Source organism: Rhipicephalus microplus, chromosome 7, assembly GCF_043290135.1.
Source record: "Rhipicephalus microplus isolate Deutch F79 chromosome 7, USDA_Rmic, whole genome shotgun sequence".
NCBI classification, from domain to species: Eukaryota; Metazoa; Arthropoda; class Arachnida; order Ixodida; family Ixodidae; genus Rhipicephalus; species Rhipicephalus microplus.
The window spans coordinates 109,207,394-109,230,119 of record NC_134706.1 but is presented as its reverse complement, the minus strand read 5'-3'; the positions used below and the strand labels follow the sequence as shown (position 1 = coordinate 109,230,119).

The 22,726-nt window shown below is 46.5% G+C and overlaps 1 protein-coding gene across 7 annotated transcripts in view; it reads right to left on the bottom strand.

The window, feature by feature from the left end:
• The window catches only part of sick (sickie), a 1,179,025-nt gene that overhangs the window by 218,678 nt on the left and 937,621 nt on the right, over positions 1–22,726 (bottom strand). For 6 of the 7 annotated variants that reach the window (XM_075869563.1, XM_075869567.1, XM_075869568.1 and 3 more), the window contains one exon: positions 18,676–18,738. The exons of the other annotated variant lie outside the window; for it this stretch is intronic. In XM_075869563.1, the coding sequence (XP_075725678.1) occupies positions 18,676–18,738 (63 nt within the window). The remainder of the gene's footprint in view (positions 1–18,675; positions 18,739–22,726) is intronic. 7 annotated transcript variants of the gene reach the window in all.

The window sequence follows — 22,726 nt, the reverse complement described above, 5'->3', positions numbered from 1 at the left end:
TCATGTCATGTATACGTGCATAACCTTTCAACGTACTTTTTCTTCCTATAATTTTTTTTTTCTTTACCCTATCTTGTTCAGACGACCATGCCGAGGATAGTAGGAAAAAATGAAACAATCCCTCATCACGATATCTCACGTACACACTTCATCGAAAACCCTTGACCATGAGCGAGATCAAGACACGTATGCCGTCCCATAATTGTATCAGAACAATCTCACAACTCGAAAGATAACTTTTGTTTCAATTCGTTTGTTCCTCCAACGCAAGCTCGTGCATTACAGGCCGGATCACTGATGTAATGACAATTGAAGAAATAATAAACACCGCTCCTAAAACACTACTGTATAATAAATTCGTCACTGCGTAAGCTGGTGTCAGCGCAATACTGGTAAAAAACTTATGGCTATCTTTCATGGCTTAGATATGTCTTATTCATGCATGGACATTGACGTGCGCACGAGGGATTCGGGGGAGAGGGCAGCCCTCCTACGCCACCTAAGATGGAGGGGGGGCGCAAAGTCTGCCCTATACATTCACTAATAGGGAGGGGGTCGCAAAGTCTTTATACATTGACTTACTGAAGAGAAAAAATGACTTGGTTTAGATTGACTATACTTGCATTCTGAGAACTCCGATACCTCATGTTTCACATTCGTAAGTTCATCATTAGCAGAGAGAATCAAGGTTGAGTCAGTTAGTGAAGCACCGTTATTCGGTCCACAATGGGCGCGAGTTAGCTCGACGTCACTTGGTTAGGCCCACTCGGAGACGGCCAGGTTAAACCTGACCGCCCCCGCACGCGCTTTCTGGGCGGCCAGGATTTGATATGTCAGGTCCTGGGCCCTAATGATCCCGTTTATTTAATTTATATACACATACTGCAGCGATAAATCCTGTTCGATTCCTCTTGGTGGAAAGAAGGACCGACAAAAGCACATCTCCACAGCACATGTTTCAAGTCCGCATAACCACCACACAGTGGCTTGGGAATTGTTCGGTCTATATTGGTGCAGTGCCGCAAGGCTAGGGCCGGTTCTTGTTTAGAGCAGTGGGAGCGCGACAGCTTGGTCCCTGCCACGGTCCCTGCACAGCGAGGAGTGTGGCAAGGGCAACACTCTTCTTTAGAGATAATGGTGCTTGCATATCTCCTTCTATGTGCTTGGCTCGCCAAGAAGAGGGTGTGTTATTCGGCACGCGGTCAGTCAAACCTCGTGCTGCCGAGTGCGCCGCCTCGCTCGGATTGATGTAAGATTGATTGATATGTAGAGTTTAACGTCCCGAAACCACCATATGATTATGGGAGACGCCGTAGTGGAGGGCGATCTAAGATCCCTCAATGGTCCTAGGGTATGCAGGAAACCAAACCAATGATTTTTGAGGTATTTGGCTTTTTCAAGGCACTGTAGGAATTGGAGAGCCACCATAATCATTTGAAATGCTTGGAGTCAGCGAATAAATTGCGCCAAGTTTCATTTTTTGCATTTCGCGACCAAGTGTGTAGCCTCGGTACCAGTGGTTTGCAAAGAAATACGCTGTTATCTAAAACGGTGTTCATACTATTTTTAAACTGTTGTAATCGTTATAAGAGATTATGCTATATAGTAAAACAAGTGATAAATCAACGAAAAGTCTTGCTACTCTCTCTCTCTCTCTCTCTCTCGAGCAGTTTCCGGCCACATCCGCTACGGGGATGTGGCAGCACATGCGGTGCAATGGCCGCATCCGTCACGTTGTTTACTTATAGGCGTACAAGCACATATGTAGGCGAGTCATTCTCTAGTCATTTACGATGGCGTGTGCCACTAGTGCTACTTCCACGAAGACAACGTGGTCCGACGATGAGACACGGGTGCAAAAGTAACAAACATATATTGTTCTACAAACCCAACAATCGCCACTGTCATCACTTCAAAAGTACACTTCGCTTTCTCGTGTAGCAGCGAACCGCCGAAATGACACTTTGTGAGCGTAAGTACACTCACTCAAAGCGCACTTAATTTGCCACGTGTGACAGGGGTAATATTAGGATATGTCAGAAAGTGCGAGACTCCATGGCACAGCAGCAAGCTGTGCCAGAGCCAGTGCACAGAGACGTGCTATGTGAACAGCTTCGTTCAACAATATCAGCCATAAAAAATTTAAGAATTATTGTCAAAATAAATTACTTTGGCACTTTTGAGTTGGCACTTGCTGCGCCCAATGCTGTTTTGCATTGTAGTGAATATTTAGTTTCGTGAGCTTTTAGTTAAAAGAACTAATTTTCTTTGGGTCCCCATATAGTTCACTAAAGTGAAAGCTGAGTGTGCGACAATGGGCCCTTTCCGAGTAAGCAGTCTGCGCATGCGCGGCGGCCTGGATGATTTTTGGTTGCCAAAACATGACGACACGTGCGAACCAAGCGAAATATGCTGCCAAATATGCAAATGTTTCCCCCAAGGAGAGGCGCGAACGCAGGCCTCGGAGATTGGCTACAGGTATGCGGCGGACAATTTCGGAGTCCAAGGGCTACCAATTTTAATTACGACGATCTCCACTTGAAGTGCTGTTTAGACTAGGAAAAGGCCCATTACACACAGACAAGTGAAGCAGTGGTTGATACATGGTGACACCTGGCTGCTTGATCAGCCGGGTGATTGGTGTAGCTTGTTAGTTCTTACTTCTCTTGATATGTTAATTTTAACACATGGCTACATCACCAGAGGGGAGAAAGGGAGGACGGGATGTATGGCTAGAAGGAAGACCCAAACACAATCCCGAAAATTGGTTAGGTCATTCTTTTTACCACCACATGCTTAGTACCTAAAAGATATTAGAGTACTCGAACAGTCCTTGCCTGCCGTCAACGCCTGCAGGGCAAGGAAGTTTCGCGTCTTTCCATTGGAGGTGACGAGAATTTGAGAGAAAGTCAGCGGGGAGAAGAAGGAATGCGAGAGATTCCGTGTGACGTCAGCGCCACGACTCACGAGTTCCCCGAAATTCGGCCAGAGGTGGTAGGAGGGCGACACCAACAATAGGAGTAAGATGTGTGCAGAAGAAGACCGTATACGTCCTCATCGATCCGTTTTTTTTTTTTTTCGCGCTGTAGTGTTGCAGTCTTGGCAGCTAAATTCCGGGAATAGCTTCCTTCTTTGCGATGTATATTGATGCGGATGTCTCGCAAGTTAGAGCGGTCACTATTTTTAGCCCTTTCAGCAATCACAATTTTGTTTTGGTCAGAGAATTTATTAGTGCGTCTTTTTTCTGATAGTCAGGGCCTTAGAAGGCTGCAAGCGAAGAAATTGAGCCAGTGGCGCAAGTATTTATGAATTGGCAATAATGGCGTCAATGTAGGTTATCAGGTCACGGTGGTCGTAAAGTTGGAAATCATTTCTTTGTTCCTGGTTTTATTTCAAGTATGTTGACCAAGATTTGACGCAATACGCGAAATTCTCAGTGTACAAATTATGATTCACTTAGAATCGCATCTACACGAAATATGGTGCTTTTGCCTTCCTCAGCGTGAGCCATGGTTTCGGTGTCTTCCTTTTTGTGGCTCCCCATTCCACATTGGTGTCGTCAATCGCAGTGAAAATCATTAAAGAAATGCTACCCCGGAAATTGCGGGCTTTCGTTCCGTGTCCCAGGTTCTAGGGGAATTCATGAGGTGGGTAGTCAATGGAGCATGCCATGGGCCGAGAGGGCTACAAGTGCTGCACGACATCAAAATCCGGACTTAGGCGCATCGATAGATAGGAAGGGGGGCGGTGTATGGGAAGCCGCCTCCACCCTCTAAACTTCTACTAACCTACCGGTCTTCAGTGACAGTGCGACGTCTATTTACAGGTGCTGTGTAAACATCGAGATTGCAATGCGGCAGGGGGCTTGAGCTCGAGTGCGACGTGCGCCGCGTTGCAGGACGCCTTCTTGGTCGCGTCATGCTCGTTCAAAACTTCACCGCAAAGCGCCCAAGAAATAGACAAGGTGATCATCCTCGACACTATTATTTGCTGTTGGATGCCTCAGCCGAACAAACCTACTTTTCAACACCATCCAAGACTTCGTCATATTTTTTTACGCTTCCTTCTCTTCTTTCGCCCCGCTGCGGTGGTCTGGTGGCTAAGGTACTCGGCTACTGGCTCGCAGGTCGCGGGTTCGAATCCCGGCTGCGGCAGCTGCATTTCCGATGGAGGCGGCAATGTTGTAGGCCCGCGTGCTCAGATTTGGGTGCACGTTAAAGAACCCCAGGTGGTCAAAATTTCCGAAGTCTTCCACTCCGGCGTCTCTCATAATCATATGGTTGTTTTGGGACGTTAAACCCCACATATCAATCACTCAATGAATCAATCATTCTCTTCTTTCCTCTTTTTCTCCTCCTATCTTCGTGCCCCACCGGGTGGTCTAGCGGCTAAGGCATTCGGCTGCTGACTGGCAGGTGGTGGGTTCAAAATCCCGGCTTCGGCGGCTGCATTTTCGATGGAGGCAAAAAATGCTGTAGGCCCATGTGCTCAGATATGGGTGCAGTTAAAGAACCCCAGGCGGTCGAAGTTTCCGGGGCCTTCCACTACGGCACCTTTTATAAACATATGGTGGTTGTGGGACGTTACACTGTATATCAATCAATCAGTCAATCCTCCTATCTTCATTTCCTCTATCATTTCCTTCATCACAAAAGAGTACGCATGCGTTGTGCCCCTCCAGGTGGCAGTTGCCAGCTTGTTCTCTTCCTGTTTGCTCCGTGCTCTCGTGTGTCCGTGTATGCAAAACGAATAATAATAATCCACAGCAATACGATGATTCTGTAAAAATTTGAGGCCGCTTCCCCTAACTGAGTACCTGGGTGCGCTACGGTGTCCGTAACAACGTTGTACGTGTCTATGGACTATTAAATGCGAAGCGTTTCTTAGCGACCAACCACGCATTTGAGCGTATCTATCTATCTATCTATCTATCTATCTATCTATCTATCTATCTATCTATCTAGCCGCTTACGTTTGGGTGCTCTTGTAGTCACCCGATTTATTGGCGTGAACCAAAATTAGCATAAGAGGGTAAGATTGAGGAATACGACGCACTTGTCAAGACATGAATAATGTCACAATCCCGTCGCGTACGTCTTCAAACACTTCCCGCCAGGCAGTGGCACATACCCATTGGCGTGTATGTGCCGCTGGTATGAGGTTATGTGCCACAGGTGATTAACACTTGGTTAATCACCTGTGGAACGACGAGAACACACATGGGTAATTTTAACGCGCGAGTGTTAAGAAATACCCGACGTCGGTAGCGTCGACCCGACGAGTCACAGCTGGAATCGAACCCAAGCATTCTGGGCGCAAATAAAGCATTTTACCACAGAGCTACGCCAGGTCTCGGAACTATATACTTTTCAAATAGACGCTAATCTTCGTGAAACGCTAATATTGGTTTCAGTGCTGCCTACCCAATTTATTAAACATTACATATGTACTACTTCAATACAGCCGTCACGTCGAGTTAACGTCAGATATGGTTAGTTGCCATGCACTGAAGTTGATTTACGTAGCAATGTCCACGGCATGCATCTTTGCGAGCATCCGCGCTTCATATCAGCAGCTGGTGTTGCTAATACGCATGTTCCAGTTGGCATCGTTGCACAAGTGCAAACAACTGGTTCTATAAGCATCTGCAACTATTCGACATATATCTTTGTGAGTGAATTTTGAACAATTTTAGCGTCATCTAGTGACGTGTCGCTCAATCAAAAAAATTGCAACACGATCACCTTTCTTCCACATGCTTCGCATAACGCGGATTCCCAAGTACGTGGGATCTGCCCAATTTTTTTTGTATCTATTTTTCATCTCAGCCAAAAGTGCGCCCATCACGGAGGAAACGCAAGACCAGGTAAGGTGATCAAAACTTTCAGACGGGGGCGTGGGAGGTTGAATCCATCGACTACGAAGAAGAAGAAGATGAAGGTTGCTATCGCATTCTAGTCGACTTACAGAATCGCGCAGAAGACCCAGTGAGTTATTCAAAGCACTTTTTTTTTTTAATTTCGTGCGCGCATCATTAGTAGAAAACCGGAGATTAACTTTCTTCTATATTTGCCCGGTCGACGACCATCGCAGGGGTTTATTTATGCAAGGAATCGCAGATCTGTCGTGTCATCGAAACTTTGACGCTTGCAGCACTGTTCTTCCCGATAAGAATCAAAGAACGCTCTTATAAATATGCCACTGCAGAAATACGCTTACGCCCACACTGTACGTCTTCATTACACGTATCTCTCCATACACTCCCCGACAGTGTTCTTCATCTTCGTCGTCTTTCCTTTTTTCTTTTCAACGAAATTTCTAGGCAACGCGTTAAAAGTAAACATTCACTTTGTACAAAGCCTCAGTGACGCATACGGAAGCAATCTCTTCTTCGAGGGACGTACATTATCCCGATCAGAGAAGTCATCCTCATTCCATTGCTCCGCATTCCGCGATGTCTTTCCATTAAGGTGATCGAGTAAGAAGCGCACCCAGGGCTGCTCGAGGGAGTAACGATCGGTCGGTTCAGGTTGTGTGCGTGCTATGGAATGACACATCGCAGCTGGAGTTCATCTCTCCCCCCCCCCCTACCCCTGGTTTCTCTAGCGTGAGGAAAATATTGTACAGTCGAGCCAGAAGCGACGCTTAAGTGAATTGAAAAACAAGACCACACTAGAAATGAATTCGGAGCGTTCGCCAGCAGGCGTGTATACGTGGGTATGCACCACGCTTTTTTTGTTTCCTGGCTTCGAGTATATAAATATTCACCTTGCACCAAATACGACCTGTGCAGAAATGATCGAAAGAGCGCCGAGATGAGGGGGAGGGGGGAGGGTATGCAGAAAGAAACTAGGCCTGTGTCGGCCTTAATCTTTCATCTTTACATCCTTCCTTTTTCTCCTATTGCGAGAGAACATCTTTCCCGCATCTTTCAGTAATCTTCTCCTCCCCCAAGAGAATTGCCGCGTACGGCAGGAATCTATCATTAACGGCACGCTAAGGAATTGCGATCAAGCTTTGAGACGCAGCGAAAAGCAAGGAAGAAAAATAACGCAATGCAGGCAAAGCAAGTACGAAAGAAAAAAAAAGACAGTGCCGGAAAGTCGGATCGAACCTCGTATATATAAGGGCTCCATCATAAATCACCCCCACGGTGCCCACGTAAGCATCAACTCTCGCTTATATATATATATATATATATATATATATATATATATATATATATATATATATATATATATATATATATATATATATATATATATATATATATATATATATATATATATATATATATATTACGATCTGTGCCACCTGACGGTTTGGATTCCAGCTGCCTCCACCCAAGCACTCTCATTTCAAAAGTACAAGAGAAGTGAAAGAATAGATACATTGTGAAAGTATAGAAAGAGAAGCTGAGATAAAAAGACGCTTTTTCTATAGACCGGGCTATAAAACTCGCAATCGGCACAGCGGGAGACCGCTTATACGGAGGAAGTAGTTTAAAGCTCAGGAGAATCGATGCATTGGTGCTGTTTCGTATCTATAGTATGTGCGTGCAGACCCGCTGTTGCGCGTGTACGCATACTATACGTGTGGAAAACACACCGCAGAGATGAGCTGCACGCCATGTTAATAGAAACCGCAGAACTGATCGACGAGTGCACACCTGTTTTCTTTTCTTCTGTCTTATACAGATAAGCACGTTGGATAACTTCGCAGCGTAAACTGGAGGTTATTTAATGAGATTGTGAGAAAAAAGCTCATTGTTCTGAGCTCTTGTTGCTCAGATGCAGACACAAACGCGTATGCATAAGCAGATATATTGTGCAGTTACAGCAGTAGATAGAAAATGCGCACTTGTAAAACCACCTGAGAGTGAGGTCGTGGAGCAGTGGGTAGCGTGCCTGGCATCTGTTGCCGCGGAGCGAGAGGTCGTGGTTTTGACTCCCGTTGACAGAATGCTTTCCGCCCCACCACGGTGGTCTAGTGGCTAAGGTACTCGGCTGCTGACCCACGGGTCGCGGGATCGAATCCCGGCTGCGGCAGCTGCATTTTCGATGGATGCGTAAAATCTGTTGGCCCGTGTGCTCAGATTTGGGTGCACGTTCAAGAACCCCAGGTGGTCGAAATATCCGGAGCCCTCCACTACGGCGTCTCTCAAAATCACATGGTGGTTTCGGGACGTCAAACCCCACAAATCGACCAATCAGAATGTTTTTTCTTTGACTTCTGAGCGTACCTATTTTTGCGACGTCTGTTGCGTGACGGAAGTACGTCACTGAAGTTTACTGCAACCTTGTACTATTGTTGTGGTGCCAGTTACAAATTACCAGCGTTAAGTAGGGGCCATGCTGGTAAGGGTTCGTCATGTTAAAGCGCGCATGGGACAAGGGGCGGGTTTGAAATCCAACGAAACAAGCGCCGACTTGCAGCAAACTTTGATCGGAGACAACCGTAAAATTTCTACATACGGTGGCACAACAAACGACAGAAAATACAGAGAAGAACATGATACACCTTACCCATGGTTGCGTTAAAAAGAACAGAAAGTTCGGTGAAGTTACTTGTAACAACCCTCAGACCTATATACTTATATACACTGTCACAGTACACTGCAACTTCAGAATTGGAGCTGTTTGACCTGATTATTACTACTGTATAGAAATCGAGAAAAATTTCTCTTAAAGCAATGTTACGCAACAAAACACTAAAATCGTGTTATCCGTAGCCTATACCCAAACGCCATTAATTAGTCAACTCTGTTACCGAAGTATTCACCACAATTTCTTCCTGGTAATTCCTGGTAATAAATATTATTAGTTCTGTGATGGCACCAAACGACAAGGCCCAATGACATACGCATTCCCAATGGAGTGAAACATCGCCAGATTCAATGAATCACGTTCTTCTGTAACAAGCACAGCAAGGCAAGGGCAAGATTAAGTCCTCAACTAAATCGATCCCGTTTTCAGAGCGAAACTCAAGAGGCCATGAACTAAACTAAAGACGGAAATCTTGTCATTTAACAAAAGTCGCTGTAGCTTTAGTGCAAGTTATAAACAGAAAAAAAAAGACACAGGAAGACCAAGAACATAAAGAGAGAGCAAAAAAAGTGGAAAGGCCACTTACACAAGGCCACCTAATCTCTTTCTTGGACGATATAGACTCAAAGCGACAAGTGACACCCAGAGATTGTCCGTGAAAAAGTGCTGGGCTAACGGAAAGGATAAACGCCAGAGACGCCCGTTACTGCGTCGTTAACGAGGACGAGCGAAAATTGATTCCTTGGTGAATGCATGTGCTAGCACTTCCTACTTTTTATTTTTTATAACACCCTTCCTATTCTCTTCCTACAGAAAACACGGTCTACCGGTATAAATAGCGAGCCAGTTTAATTAGACGCGCTCTACCCAGGGAAACCAATTCCGCTACGCTAGTGAGATTACTGTGGAAGAGATGAGAAAGAAGAAAAAACAATTAGAAGTGTTCCAAAAAGTAAATGCACTGAAAATAACGGAGAGCTGAAAAGAAAGAAAGAAAGAAAGAAAGAAAGTCTCATATTTAAGCAGGGTCGGCTGGAACACGGTTGACGTTTTTAAGAATGCCTACAGCTGGAGCAGCGGTTTATGAAAACATCGGGAAAAACGGCTTCGTTAAGGAAGCAGGGAATATTAGGCGAGGCTATGGCGAGCAAGAGAGATGAGGGAAAGGGGCGCGCGCTATGCGGGACCCGATAATTTCCGGGAAGCCTCACGTAATATATTTCCTCCTTCCGGAAGCCGCCGCAGCGCCCTCTCACGGCAGGAGGGCAAAAGCACGCGTAACTGCCTTACATAGCAAGATGAAACGATATGCTCTTACTCTCTAAGTTCATGCACACACTAGATGTACAGAAGAAGGAGGTATAAAACGTTAGAAAACGAGCGGTAGGACGGCGTCTATACCGACCAAAATTGTGACATTAATGGCTCATTCTTTCTTCGCTTATAAATGGCAGTATTAGCGGCATCTTTCTCGCTTCCCACACACTGTGTGTTATTAAGAGCTACCCAGTTTTGCGCTTCAAGTGAAAGAGGCGAGCCAAGACTAGCGTTTTCAATGGCGAGGTGTCGTTGTAAGGTATGACGATGTTCTAAGGACTTAATTCATTTAAAAAATGAGCATTCAAACTAAGTCTAATAGTGTAACCGGCAGCGAAAACGGCCCGTTGAATAGGACGGTGTCACCTACCCCTTAAATCTCTACCTTTATGTGCGCATTATTCTCAGACGAATGGCCTTTTTATAAGACTTCGATGTCGTTTGGTTGTCGTAGAAAAAGCGCACGTTTTGATTTTTTTTGTTGGCTTCATTGGAATGGAGAAAAATGTTGCATCTGTTATTAGTGCCGAGAATGGCGGCCAAAAGCAGTGTGTTGGTACACCAACAGGGGATTATAAACTGTGGTTAAAAATTATAAAGCAATGCGCAGTGAATGCCGAAGGCTGTGAGAAGCCACAACTAGATTACCCAAAAGCACACGTTGAATAAGCTACAACATAGTTGGCAAGATTTTAGCATTGAGCCCCGTCTTTCGCGTTTGAAATTTTCCCTGTATGTTTATTAAAACAGTTCACTCCTAAATAGTCATATTGAGGTCGTGTGATTTGGGAACACGAACCTTTGGAAACCGTATTTGTGCCGTGTTGCCGAAACATGCACCCACCTCCTGAGATCCGCTTACTCGTATTAAGCTGAGCTGGCACGGCGAGCGCCGGGGAGAAGCGTTAGTACCAGGTTCGAATCAGAAAGTGTCTTGCTGGGCGAGTTGGTGCGGTAACACCGTGAAGACAGCAGAACTTCTCTTCTGCGTTCGTGTTTATAGCGTTGCCTATAATGATGGGCTGGAATCCATCCAAGCGAAAAATTCCCAGTTAACTAATACATTTTCCCCCTCCTGTTAAGTCTGTATAAATTTAATCTGCAATCCGCCTGCTTCATATAGGTGGACAATAATTATTTTTCGCTTCGACGACAACTAGATTTCACACCGTGATCCAATGTTTGCACACTATTCCTCCTTGCAATTCGTACTCCAACACAAACCGTCCCAGTGCCATCATTTTGACCATATCTTACTCTGTCTCTTCCTCATAAACAAGCGAAAACAACAAACTATCTGGCTAGAAAGCACAGGCAATATTACCGTGCCCCGACTCTGCGGTGCTGGAAACCCGAGATACCAGTAATCTCAGACGCTCCGGTCACGGCCAAGTGGTCACAGCGCCATCGAGGCTACGTAACAGCCATCGCTAATGAACGCCACGGAGTCCTAATGGTTCCGCCGACGATCCCGCGGCGCACCAGCGCTTAGGAACAGGTGGAAATCAATTAGGGAAAGTGCGTGTCTCTGCTGCGACATCCCGATTTTACTGGGAGCCAGGAACTTTCGATTCGGTACAGTATATATGTATGTTCTACTTCAGTAACGCAAACAGCTGGTACAGGTCTAAAGCACGTAATATTAAGTTTCTGAAAGCTTACAGGAAAGTTGCACTGCGGGGAAGTTTCGCAAAGGTCTCGGTGCCGCGGCTGCGATAACTTTGGTGGCGTAACTTGGTATATTATGAGAAGGCACAGCCGCCCACTGCACACAGAGTGGAGGTGTTGCAACAAGGCGGGCGCCAACATGCGTCGCATATAGCAAACGGTAATAAGGTTGCATGTTTCGATATAGTCAAAAGTTTAGGAGGACCAGAGAATATAGCGAGAGTTGAGAGACATAAAGCGAAGGAAAGGCACGAACGTTAACCACGTCTTCCTAGCTATAGCTGCCATGTATACTGCGTAATAAGCGTAAGCGAAAAGAATACGAAAATGAAACCGACATCAAGCGACGAGCTCGCACTCAACAAATCACGTTGCTTACGCAATCAAATACAGTCGCCAAAGAAAACTGTCTTTAAAGAGTGCAGTATGTGTTCAGCTTTTCTTGTTCTTTATGTTAAAGCAACACTTATTGCAATTTATATTTCGGGCAATGTCCATAGGACTTTATATGTAGAACCTAGAAGACCGTATGCGGGACCATTGTCAGAGGAAGGGACCTTGGGTCACTGGCCCAGACCATCCTGATTCCTCGGCATTGAGGGCTTTGAAAGCATTATTTCGCTTCTTGCTGAAAACTTCTGTCAGATACATACTCTAAACAGTGCCATATTTTCCTTTCGCTTCTTTTCTTGTTTCCCAGCTCTTTCTGTTTGTTTTTTTTCAACGCCTCTTTCCTATTTACTTTTATTCCACTTACCCTCTTTTCCCCGCACGGGGTAGCCCACCGGTCTGACAAAAGGCTGGCTTCCCTGTCTTTCCATATATTTCGCCCTCTTGATCCATTTCAGATGCCAAGATCATCGGACTACGCACGTGAGTGTGAATGTCGACGTAGGAAATGATGGGGTAGCTTGTACTGATGAAGCCCAGAAGTCTCAGCGACCGCTTGCCAAACTCAGTTTACGCATACAACTGTGCTTCCACGAGCAACCACCCGCTCCATAGAACCACAGTTTCACTTAGCAACAGCCGCCGGACGGATAACGTTCTGACGTTGCGCAAACCTGTAACTTTCGCCTCTCAGGTTACCCGCAAATGACGTCTCGTGGACACTCGGTTGGAGTTTGCGATGGGTACGTACTGCATGTGTTGCTGTTGGACGAGGAGAAATCTTCACGATCGACGTCAACGAGGCATCCCATCTCTTTTCCTTGCCGTCGAGGCAATTTCCCGTTGGCTTCACTGGGCATGGTAGCTCCGCAGGCAAGGCATCATCATAATCATCATCATCATCATCATCAGCATCAGCATCATCATCATCATCATCAGCAGCATCACTATGAGCCTAATTACGTTCACTGCAGAGCAAAGACTCCCCCCCCCCCCCCCGTACTTCCAATCAGCCCGGTCCTGTACTTGCCTGCCACAATATACCTGCAAACTTCTTAATCTTATCTGCCTACCTAATTTTCTGCCTCCCACTCACGCGTTTGCCTTCTCTTAAAATTGAGTCAGTTACACCTACCTAATTTTCTGCCTCCCACTCACGCGTTTGCCTTCTCTTAAAATTGAGTCAGTTACACCTAATGACCAGCGGTTATCTTCTTGAAGAGCCTTGGTTTAAAGGCTTGGTTTAAAACCTCCTCCTCGTGGTGTCTCAAAACGTAGCCAAAATTACACTTCTTTCGAAAACGCATTGGATAGCAAGCACGGTAGTTACAACGGTGAGTTGCCTGAGCTAATTGCAGAAGCCACACATAATCCGACTGTTCCGTTTACGGACGGTTACAGCCCCCTTCGAACAAGACCACTCTGGGAGATATAAAAACCTCCTTCATGGCTTAGGTGGTAGCGTTGTGGGTTCAACACCCGCCAGCCATCGTAGTGCAGCAAGAGGTCGTGGGCTCGACTCCTCGTAGCGTAACAGTTTCATGCACTTTGCCGTCTTGTCACGTTTATTGTGCTGACAAATTTCCACGACGGAAATACGTAATGAAGGTCATGCTGAACACCAGCATGACATTTTCGTGTTGAAAAAAGAAAAGTTTATTGGAGGCACAGTATCCCATAAGTGCTATAAAAATAGCGTTAACTGAAGACGATAACACAAAGACAAACGTTTTTTAATACTGTCCTCTCATCCTCGGTTCACGCCATAGCATTAATCATGGCATACCAACCAACTCAAACCACTACAGCTCTTCCGACTTTTGATAAGCTTCACTGCACAGCGATAATGCACAACGGTGAAGCTCAATCAAACTGCTCTTCATGAGGTAGCGTTCGTGTCTTTCGTGTCCTTCTTGTCTCTGTGTCGTCGTTTTGTTCTCGCGCTATAACTATTGTCATGCCATACCAACTAGCCCAAGCTGCCACACTTCTAAGTGTCTGTGATGCTTTTGTTGCCTTTCTTTGGCATATGCACGCAGACAAGCTTTTTCTGCACTTGCAAACTTGAATAGCTAAAGACTGTTTGAATGTTGCTACAGACCGCACAATTTATTGACAAGCTGTTGAGATGGAACTGGCGTGTTACTTTGCTTTCAGAGTTCCTTGCCAGGGAGAAATAAAATGCACCCGTTTCGTTCTGCGTGTTCTGCTGACTCATGACTCCCCTCCTCCTTCCCTACCACTGCAAAGGGACTCTCATCTGTCCACCACGATGGTGTCGCGGTTAGGGTGCTCGGCTGCTGACCCCGAAGGTGGCGCATTTGATGCTGGCCACGGCGGTGCTAGAGGCGAAATGCCAGAGGCTTGTAAACTGTGCGATTCTAGTGCACATTAAGGAACACCAGGTGGTCGAAATTTCCGGAGCCCTCCACTATACGGCATCTCTCATAACCACATCATGGTTTTCGGACGTAAAGCGCCAGATAATATTGCAAGGCGTCCCTCGCCTTACCCACTGGTGCACAAGGAGTCCCCGAAACACCTGTGGCGGAGAACCGCTGGGATAAGGTATAGCACAAGTAAATTCGAAGACGCAGCTTCGATAGCCCGCAGCGGCGGTGCCGGATATCCATAGAAGAAAAATGCACGAGCGGTTGTGCACACAATGCTAGGTAGGTTTTCAAATGTCATTTTGGAATATTCCACCGTGGCTTGCTTCATAATCATATAGCAGTCGTGGCCCGTAAGAAATTCGGGAAATTAGTTATGGAATAAGGAGGCGAAGCAAGAAAGGACCGAAAGCCGCGGAGGTCAACCAGATGCGCGTCCGGATTGCAACCCTACTCAGCAAAAAAAGGAGATGGAAGAGAAAGGAAATGTTGTCAGAGCGGAACATTTGTGTTAGTTCATTAAATCCATAAGCTTTTGAGACTACGGCACAAGATCGTTGGTAAGCTCAGCGACAGCTTGGCATTCTCAGCAGTGTCACCAGGCGAAAGCAAAGTGCGCCGTCTCTACTCGCACCCGGGAGACGGCGCTCAAGTTGGGAGAGAGAACGATGTACCGCGCACTTGATTGCGATTTACCCGCGCCTCATTTGCATACCAATTACGCGCGGAGCTACCAGCCATGTACCAGGCACAGCCTGCAGTGAAACTGTGCCAGGTTGTGCGTGCCCAGCTATTTTTCCGTTTTGTTGACGCTGCTCTTGTTGCTTCATCCTGGGGAGCTTCCGTGAACGTATCCGTGCACTCGCGCGCACGGGTGACGGTTTCATTGCGCCGCGCCGCGAGGTGGCGCGCCGACTAGCGGCCTACGCTTGTGCGAAAGGATCCGCAGGTGTACCACTTTCAATATGAGGAACACCGACGAGCCTGGAGGGACGCGGTGCGTTAATTCTCGGGGGACTTGTGATACGGTGGTAGAGACAAGAGACGTAAAACGTAATAAAAGCCGACAAAAGAAAGAAAACGCAGGAAGAGGTGCCTGGCAACACGAGGGCACAGGTCGTTAAAACACCCGTGACGCCAGCAGGACGACGTACAGTCCAACAACGTTGCCGGGGAGACTTAGCAAGAACACATAATGGCGTCCTCCATGAGGCCCTGTATGAGGGATTGTGCTAAAGTTTTTTTCTCTTTTTTTGCTGACTCAGGAGTGTCGAAAGCTTGCCCAAGATTGTGCGCATATTGCATTCGTGAACGCCAAAGAATTCAGGAACCATTATCACGAGCTTCACCTGCAATATCGCATAGCTGTTCTAACCGATTCGGATTATCTGTTAGGTAACAAGATGTGCCTGTCAGGAATTTCGAGTTTTACATGATGTTACGAAATCGTGACATTTCTGGAAATATCTGTTAGAATTTTCCGTCCCAAAAGCATATTACGAATGTGAGAGACGCCGAAGTGTAGCGTTCCGCAAATTTCGACCACCTGGTGTTTCTTAACGAGCCCGTAAATTTAGGCACAAAGGATCTTCAACACTTTGATTCCATCGAAATGCGGCCGGCCAAACCGGGATTCAATCCCGCGATCTTCAAGTCAGCAGTCAAGCACGATACCTTGTAGACACAGTGGTGGGTCAGACAGTGAACTGAATAATGCGAGAAGTAGACTAAGCACTTATTCTCGAATACAGCAGGACCCTTTGGGTAATAGGGCACCTTCGAAGCTTATGTGTCTAAAGCTGTCCTATCTGCGGGCTGTGGAACAACGTCTTCAACTTCCTCGACAAACTGTGGCGCTAGTGCTTTCATTGGAGTGGAGAGACGATGCAGGCTAAGGTCCCCAAATGAAACAACTTCTTTATATCTAGAGACGTCACTGCACACGCGTCCATGAGGTGCGTAAAGAAACTTATACGTGTCATCCAAGCGAAGCTCAGACGACACATTCGAGAGCCGCAGCATCCTGCGACGTAAAAGAGTCCGAACAGTACTGTAAAGGAGAGTCCCTCGTTAAGACGGCGCAATATTGCTGGCAGCCTCACGACTAAGCTCGTCTCAGATCTCTACGTAAGTAACTTACTTAATCTAAACAGAGCAGGAGTTGAGGATATGATGAAGGCTTGGCGTAATGAAAAATCGTAGAAGAACGAGTGCCGCTGGAGGCAATGTTTTCACAAGTATATAGGCTCATGTCATGGCTGTCTTCAGGAGGACAAGCCCACATGTGGAAACTTTCACTCCAGCGACGTTCTTCACTCAACCAGAAGGAAGGAAGGAAAAAAATAAAAGATGGCGGGGAGGTTGATTAGAAAAGCTCACGCTTGGGTATACCCCACACTCGAAGAAGAAATAGAAAGATGAGAAAGGGGAGGAGAGGGAGGCAAAAGCGGTGAATTCGCTGACGTGTGCGGGAATGCACTGCAAGTCAGAGGCATTCGCAAGCGCTCGTCGTCGTCAAAGAGCCCAGAGTACCATCACTGCCTTGTGGGCCGCCGAGAGACTAGGACGGCGTTTTCAATAGCACCTGTATGAAAAGGGGCCGATCATCCAGTGTCGCGGTGCGTTGGAATGTACTTGTCCCTTCTCGGCCAATCGGAGGCAATGGCACCCCAAGAGGTCGATTTCTTCTTCGGTGACGCAAACATCGCATCCCGAACTGTCTATAATTCAGGTGGACGATATTTACCTCAGCACAGGAAACTCCCAATGAAGCGAGTATTGTTTAGTATAGGCTCTTGACTGCATACCCGTCCTCTCTAACACCGAATAGGAACGCCCGGTTATTGCGTAGGCTGCCTGGACTCAGCAGGAGCGCTACAGAGACGAAGAAAACGTCAGCCATCCCGGACGAGCTGTCCGTGCACAGACCCGACGAGTCCTGGCCCACGGGCCCACGTCTAATTACTAAGCACGAGTCGGTATCGACCCGTAGCCGCCACACAGCGACGTCAGTTACAGGAGCGCCGACATATCAGCCCAACAAGCTGCAAGAAGGGTGGGGAGGAGTTAAGTGAAAGTGGCTGCCGTCCCCGAGGGAACTGCAACAAGCGTCATTGCGTGGGACGAAGGGAAAACGAGGGGGTGTGGACGGCGGGGTCGTACGCGTGTCGCATGAAAACGTCCTTCTCCTCCTTCGGTTCGATACTTGGAAGTTTCTGTTGCTTCTCGGCTCGCAAAAGCACCGACGGTGCGGAAGCGAGATTGGATGCACGTCGGTTCGTCTTGCGCAGCGCCCGTATCGCTTACGTATACACCGCCGTCCCTACGTATTTGCGTTCGCGTCCCGAACTCCCCGTTCGGTCCTTGGCTCAGTCATACTACACCCCGAAGGCCCTTCTATCGCGTTACCTATGATACGGGCGCCTACGTGCACCTGATGCTGAAAATCTGGTGGCTTTTGCGTTCTACCGCTAGAGAGCTAGACCTGTTCCGAGTGGGCTTGTCGCGGCGAGAGTGTATGACATCGATCGGGATGAATCTCTTGGCATTCGTGTATATACGGGATTCTGTTTTCACCTGCCGCAACGGCCTGGCAGTTGAGACGTTGCTTCGCTCAGCTCGAGGACGCGAGTTAGATTTCAGGCGGGAGTGTCCGTAGTATACGATTGGGGCAAAATGAGACAGTGCTGGTGTTCTTATGTCAAGTTTCGGGTTAAAGGGGACACGAAACTGTGACCAAATAATTTGTGCTTTTCAGCGAAAACTAGAAGTAGGGGGTCTAGTATGTTCACACAGATATGAAAAGTGGGCCGTAAAAAAATATTTAATTCAAAAACACGCCGAAGAAGTCGTCGGCTGTAAACCCTGCCCACAGCCGGCAACCGCCATTTTGCCATGACGCCTGTGACGTCACGTGCCGCAAAGAGTGGTGCCACCATCTTCTACAATCGCAGACGCTGGAAATCGGTCCATTTCAGTGCTAAAGCAGAAAAAAAGCTCAAATATCTCCATTTCACGCGCAGCTGACCACGGAAAAATATCGTTCTCCAAAATGCAGGCGCTCGCGCAGCCAACCGCTTCTTAAGTCACGACTTGCGAATGCAACAGTGTGGCCCTACTCTCGGGCCACTGGCGTGCTTGTAAAAATGTTTATTTGTAAATTAGGTGTGGGACCAAATGCCGTAAAATTTCGCCAACTTATTTGTGAATGCATAAGAATTAGTCCACGTAGCTAAGATTAGGATTGAAAAGTATATAATATATTCTGCTTTGTTTTTACACTGATTAATCAATTCTCCAAACATGCAAATGCCTATGCTAAAGTACAGCAAAGCATAAATGCGGCATATAGTAGTCACACTCACCAGTTCCTTGGCGAGTACAGCTGGTTCGTACTCGTGGCGACCAGAGTCGTCGTGCTGTCGTTGCTATATGGGTCAGAATTTTCGGTTTCGGTTCCCAATGCACAAATTGCACCAGCGAGCAGAGAGGGCGAGGAGCCGAGCACAGCGGGTGTTGGTTGCATGCCGGGGGTTGAGCGGGTTGCAGCGTTCACACCAGCAGGGGCCGTTGCGATGGCGTGCCAAGCGCGAGATGGATGCGAAAAACGTGTGGGAAGGGAAGAGGAGAGGGAAGAAAGGAGGAAGGCCATGGAGAGGGAAAAGGCCAAACGAGTAAAGGAAGGTTGGCAGACAAAATTAAGAGAGGGAAGGCAGTTGACATGAAACACGGATCGACAGATTCAGGTTGATAGGATTAGATAGATAGATAGATAGATAGATAGATAGATAGATAGATAGATAGATAGATAGATAGATAGATAGATAGATAGATAGATAGATAAATAGATAGATAGATAGATAGATAGATAGATAGATAGATAGATAGATAGATAGATAGATAGATAGATAGATAGATAGATAGATAGATAGATAGATAGATAGATAGATAGATAGATAGATAGATAGATAGATAGATAGATAGATAGATGCAGTGAAAGCATGGGATGTACGTATACAAGAAGCGAAGAGTATTAGTGAAAATGTTCGTTGAAGATAAGCACGAACAAGATAGCAGGGTAGAGGTGAGAATTTGAAGAAGCAGATCAAGTGAATCGAATGACAGACGAGAAAATGAATGCAGATATGTATGAACACGTCGAATTAGGGTGAATGGTAAAGGTGGAGGTGGTAACAAGGCGTAAGGTTTGACGTTTGCATAGCAGGAACATAAGGGGAAGAAAAACCGTCTCACGCAGATGAGTCCATTCGAGTAGCGTCAAGAAGCACGAAGATTAAGCAAGGTAAGAAAGGAGGATGGTTTAATGAGCGCGAAGAATAGGGTACGAAGAAGAGTGGTCGGCAGGCAGCCAAAAAGAAAGATGGCGGAGGAAAAAGAAGTGAGTGAGAGTGGGAGAGGGCAAATTAAAAAGGGGTGGGATAAGGAAATAAACAAAAACAAAAAAAAACAATTAGCATCGATTCAACCAGAATGCAAAAAAATGAAAAATAAAAGCGACAGCGCTGCACGAAAACGAATACAACATAAATATTCACATCAAGTGCAATGAGCAACAGAAATGAAAAGTGCGAGACAACTTGCACTAAAGGGGAATAAATCGTAGGATTAGGGGAAAAAATGCAGGATAATTAGAATGCCCCAGCAAAAAAGCACGAGGGCGTTGCTTGCGGGTCAGCGCTTCAAGATAACGCGCAAAGCAAAGGCGAGGCACGCACGCAAACAAAAGAAGACTGCTCCTACGATAATACATCATCCTTGGAAAGGGTCAGCAAGCCCATATAATTAAGGCGTAAGTACTCATTGCGAGCGTTATAAGTGAACAAAAAGATTATGTGCGCCGCGCATAATGAGGCTGTAATGATTAGGTGTACCGCGTACGCTATACTAAGCAGCACTTTGCTCAATTTGCACACCATGAAAAGCTGTTTTATTTGAGCATCATAGTAATTAATAGCAACATTTGAAGATTTATCCGCCAAGACCACTGTATGATCATGAGGAGTGCCACGGTGAAGGGCTCCGAGAGTTTCGACCACCTGGTATTCTTTACATTGCTCTGGTATCGCACAGTACACGAGTGTCGAGCTTTTGACCTCCACCAAAATGAGGCCACGCTACCGGGATCGTACCCAAGACCATGAGGGCGGCAGCTGAGCGCCGGGACCACTGTACCAGCCAAGCGGAAATTCGATCGCTACAGTCCAACAAGTCCGCCCTTGGTAAGATGGTGCACAGTCAAAACAATCTTTAAAGGGGTCCTGCAACACTTCTACAGCGTGGTCACAAAACGCTGTAGATCGATATTTGAGGTTTCTAAAAACGCACGAGCCAAACATTATATAGCGCAGCAACGTGTCCTGGTATTCAGAATTATTTCTCCAAGTCAGCTATAGCATTTTACCTCTTCTCTCAACTAATGATGTCACACGGCCAAATGACCAAGCCATACACTCAAACTTCACACCCATCGCCTGATTTGAGCATTGCGTGCTGTACAGTTAACGCGACCGACGTGAGAGGTCACCACGTGCTTAAGCGCGTGCAAAAAGTGAAAAAGTGCTCAAGCTTAAGACTCGCGCGTGACGGAACTCCTATACTGCGTGCCACACCTTTCTTAGGTTATCTTCCAGCACGCTCGTTGGCACGAGGAAAGAAAATAAAAGCGATTACAGGGTGCGACAAATCTCTCTAACTCCGCTAGTACTTGACGGATACTAAAAGTTTTGGCTTCTGTCGATTCGCAAGTCAATGAACTTCTTTAATAAAGCCATGTGATGGTTAATTGAAAAAGTGTTTCACGGCCCCTTGAAGTTCAAAAAAGGCTGAGGAATGTTACGTGTGTACATGGAGAACGGGAAAAGTGTCACAATATTAATACTCGCGTACAGTTGTCCTTCATGAGTGTGAGACAATTTGTGCTTTAATTTTGTGCTAATTAGGCCAGCAAAATGTTACTTCACAAATATGACGCTTTCGTGAAAGCACGGTATTGTATTTTAAGCTAATCGGCATGGTCTAGCATAACCACGCCAAAAAATTAAAAAAAAAACAGGCATTGGCTGTAGCATAGGTACATTTTTTTCTGTTTTTTAGGGGGGGGGGGGGGGGGGTATTGTACTCTCCTTGCAATGCTTGGCCTTGATGGAGCAGTTCAACTTTTTACAAGGCTGCACAGAGCAACGCTGTAAACCAGTCATCTGTTCGGTGCGATAATCTGCACTTTGCCCAGTTATTCGCTCTGTTCACGCCGCCAGCAGTTTCACAGCACGATTTTCTCGGATTTCCCCATTCTTCAGCGTTTCCTGCCAGTCCATCGTTCCCATCAACCTACAGTCCGTCATTCATACAGGTCCCCTCTGGAGCTCTCCCGCGGTGCAGCTACAGAAATACACCTCCACCCGACTATATCTGAATTCTGCTTTAGTAATGTGCCCAAGTTCGCGCAGCCAGACGTTGAAGACGAAATTGAACCCAGTCCTAGCGGGTGATTTGCGTTCCCGCTTTCCGAGACAGCCTCGGCGTGGTTTTCAAGGGCGTCCGAGAGATCGCAGACGGCGGCCAACCGCGCAATATGCATGCACATACTCAAACAGCACGCAGCGCATTGCTGGCTGACGCGATAGCGAAAGTGCTCGGAAACATACGCACGCACATACACGCATCTACACATACACAGATATACACATACACACACGCGCACGCCATACGCACGCCCCTCCGAGTTATCTCTCAAGCGCAGAGACGAACCTCACCGCTGCGTTGCGTCACTACAGGTACACTATGTGCATTGCATAAGGTAAAGCGCAGTCAGGTAATGACATACAGAAGCTTAGAGCATTTCGTGCTCACAGGTATATGAAGAAACGCGATCGAAACTTCCTCAACGGTGTGTGTACGGGAACTTATAGCATGCGTAATCTGCGGTTAGATTAAGGCAGGTGGATGGCGCAACACAACTTTGATTTATATATGGCTACGTATTAACAGCAAAAAGAAGTTAGAGGAACACCGTTCTTTTTCTTAGCATTTTTTGTTATACGGAGTTATCCCAAGCCCCTCGAGTACGAATGCATTACGAGAGCGAGTAGTTCTTGCGTTTCTTCGCTCACTTTACTGATGTGTGTGGTGATTAGGGCCAGTGGTAAAGCTTTATGACTCACTTATAAAACGATACTCATATAATGAGTATTGTCACGTTAGGTTGAAGAGTTTCGCGAGAAACAAAAACACGTTTTAGAAATCACAAGTGTATATTGTTTTCAGAAAACTACTTTCGAGCCAGGAAAAAGCGTCCCGTAAGATTATACACAAGGAAATTCAAAATGCATGAAAATATTCACAAGGACGTTCCGGACAGGATTCGATCACCGCCTGACAATAGCTTCGCCGCGCCTT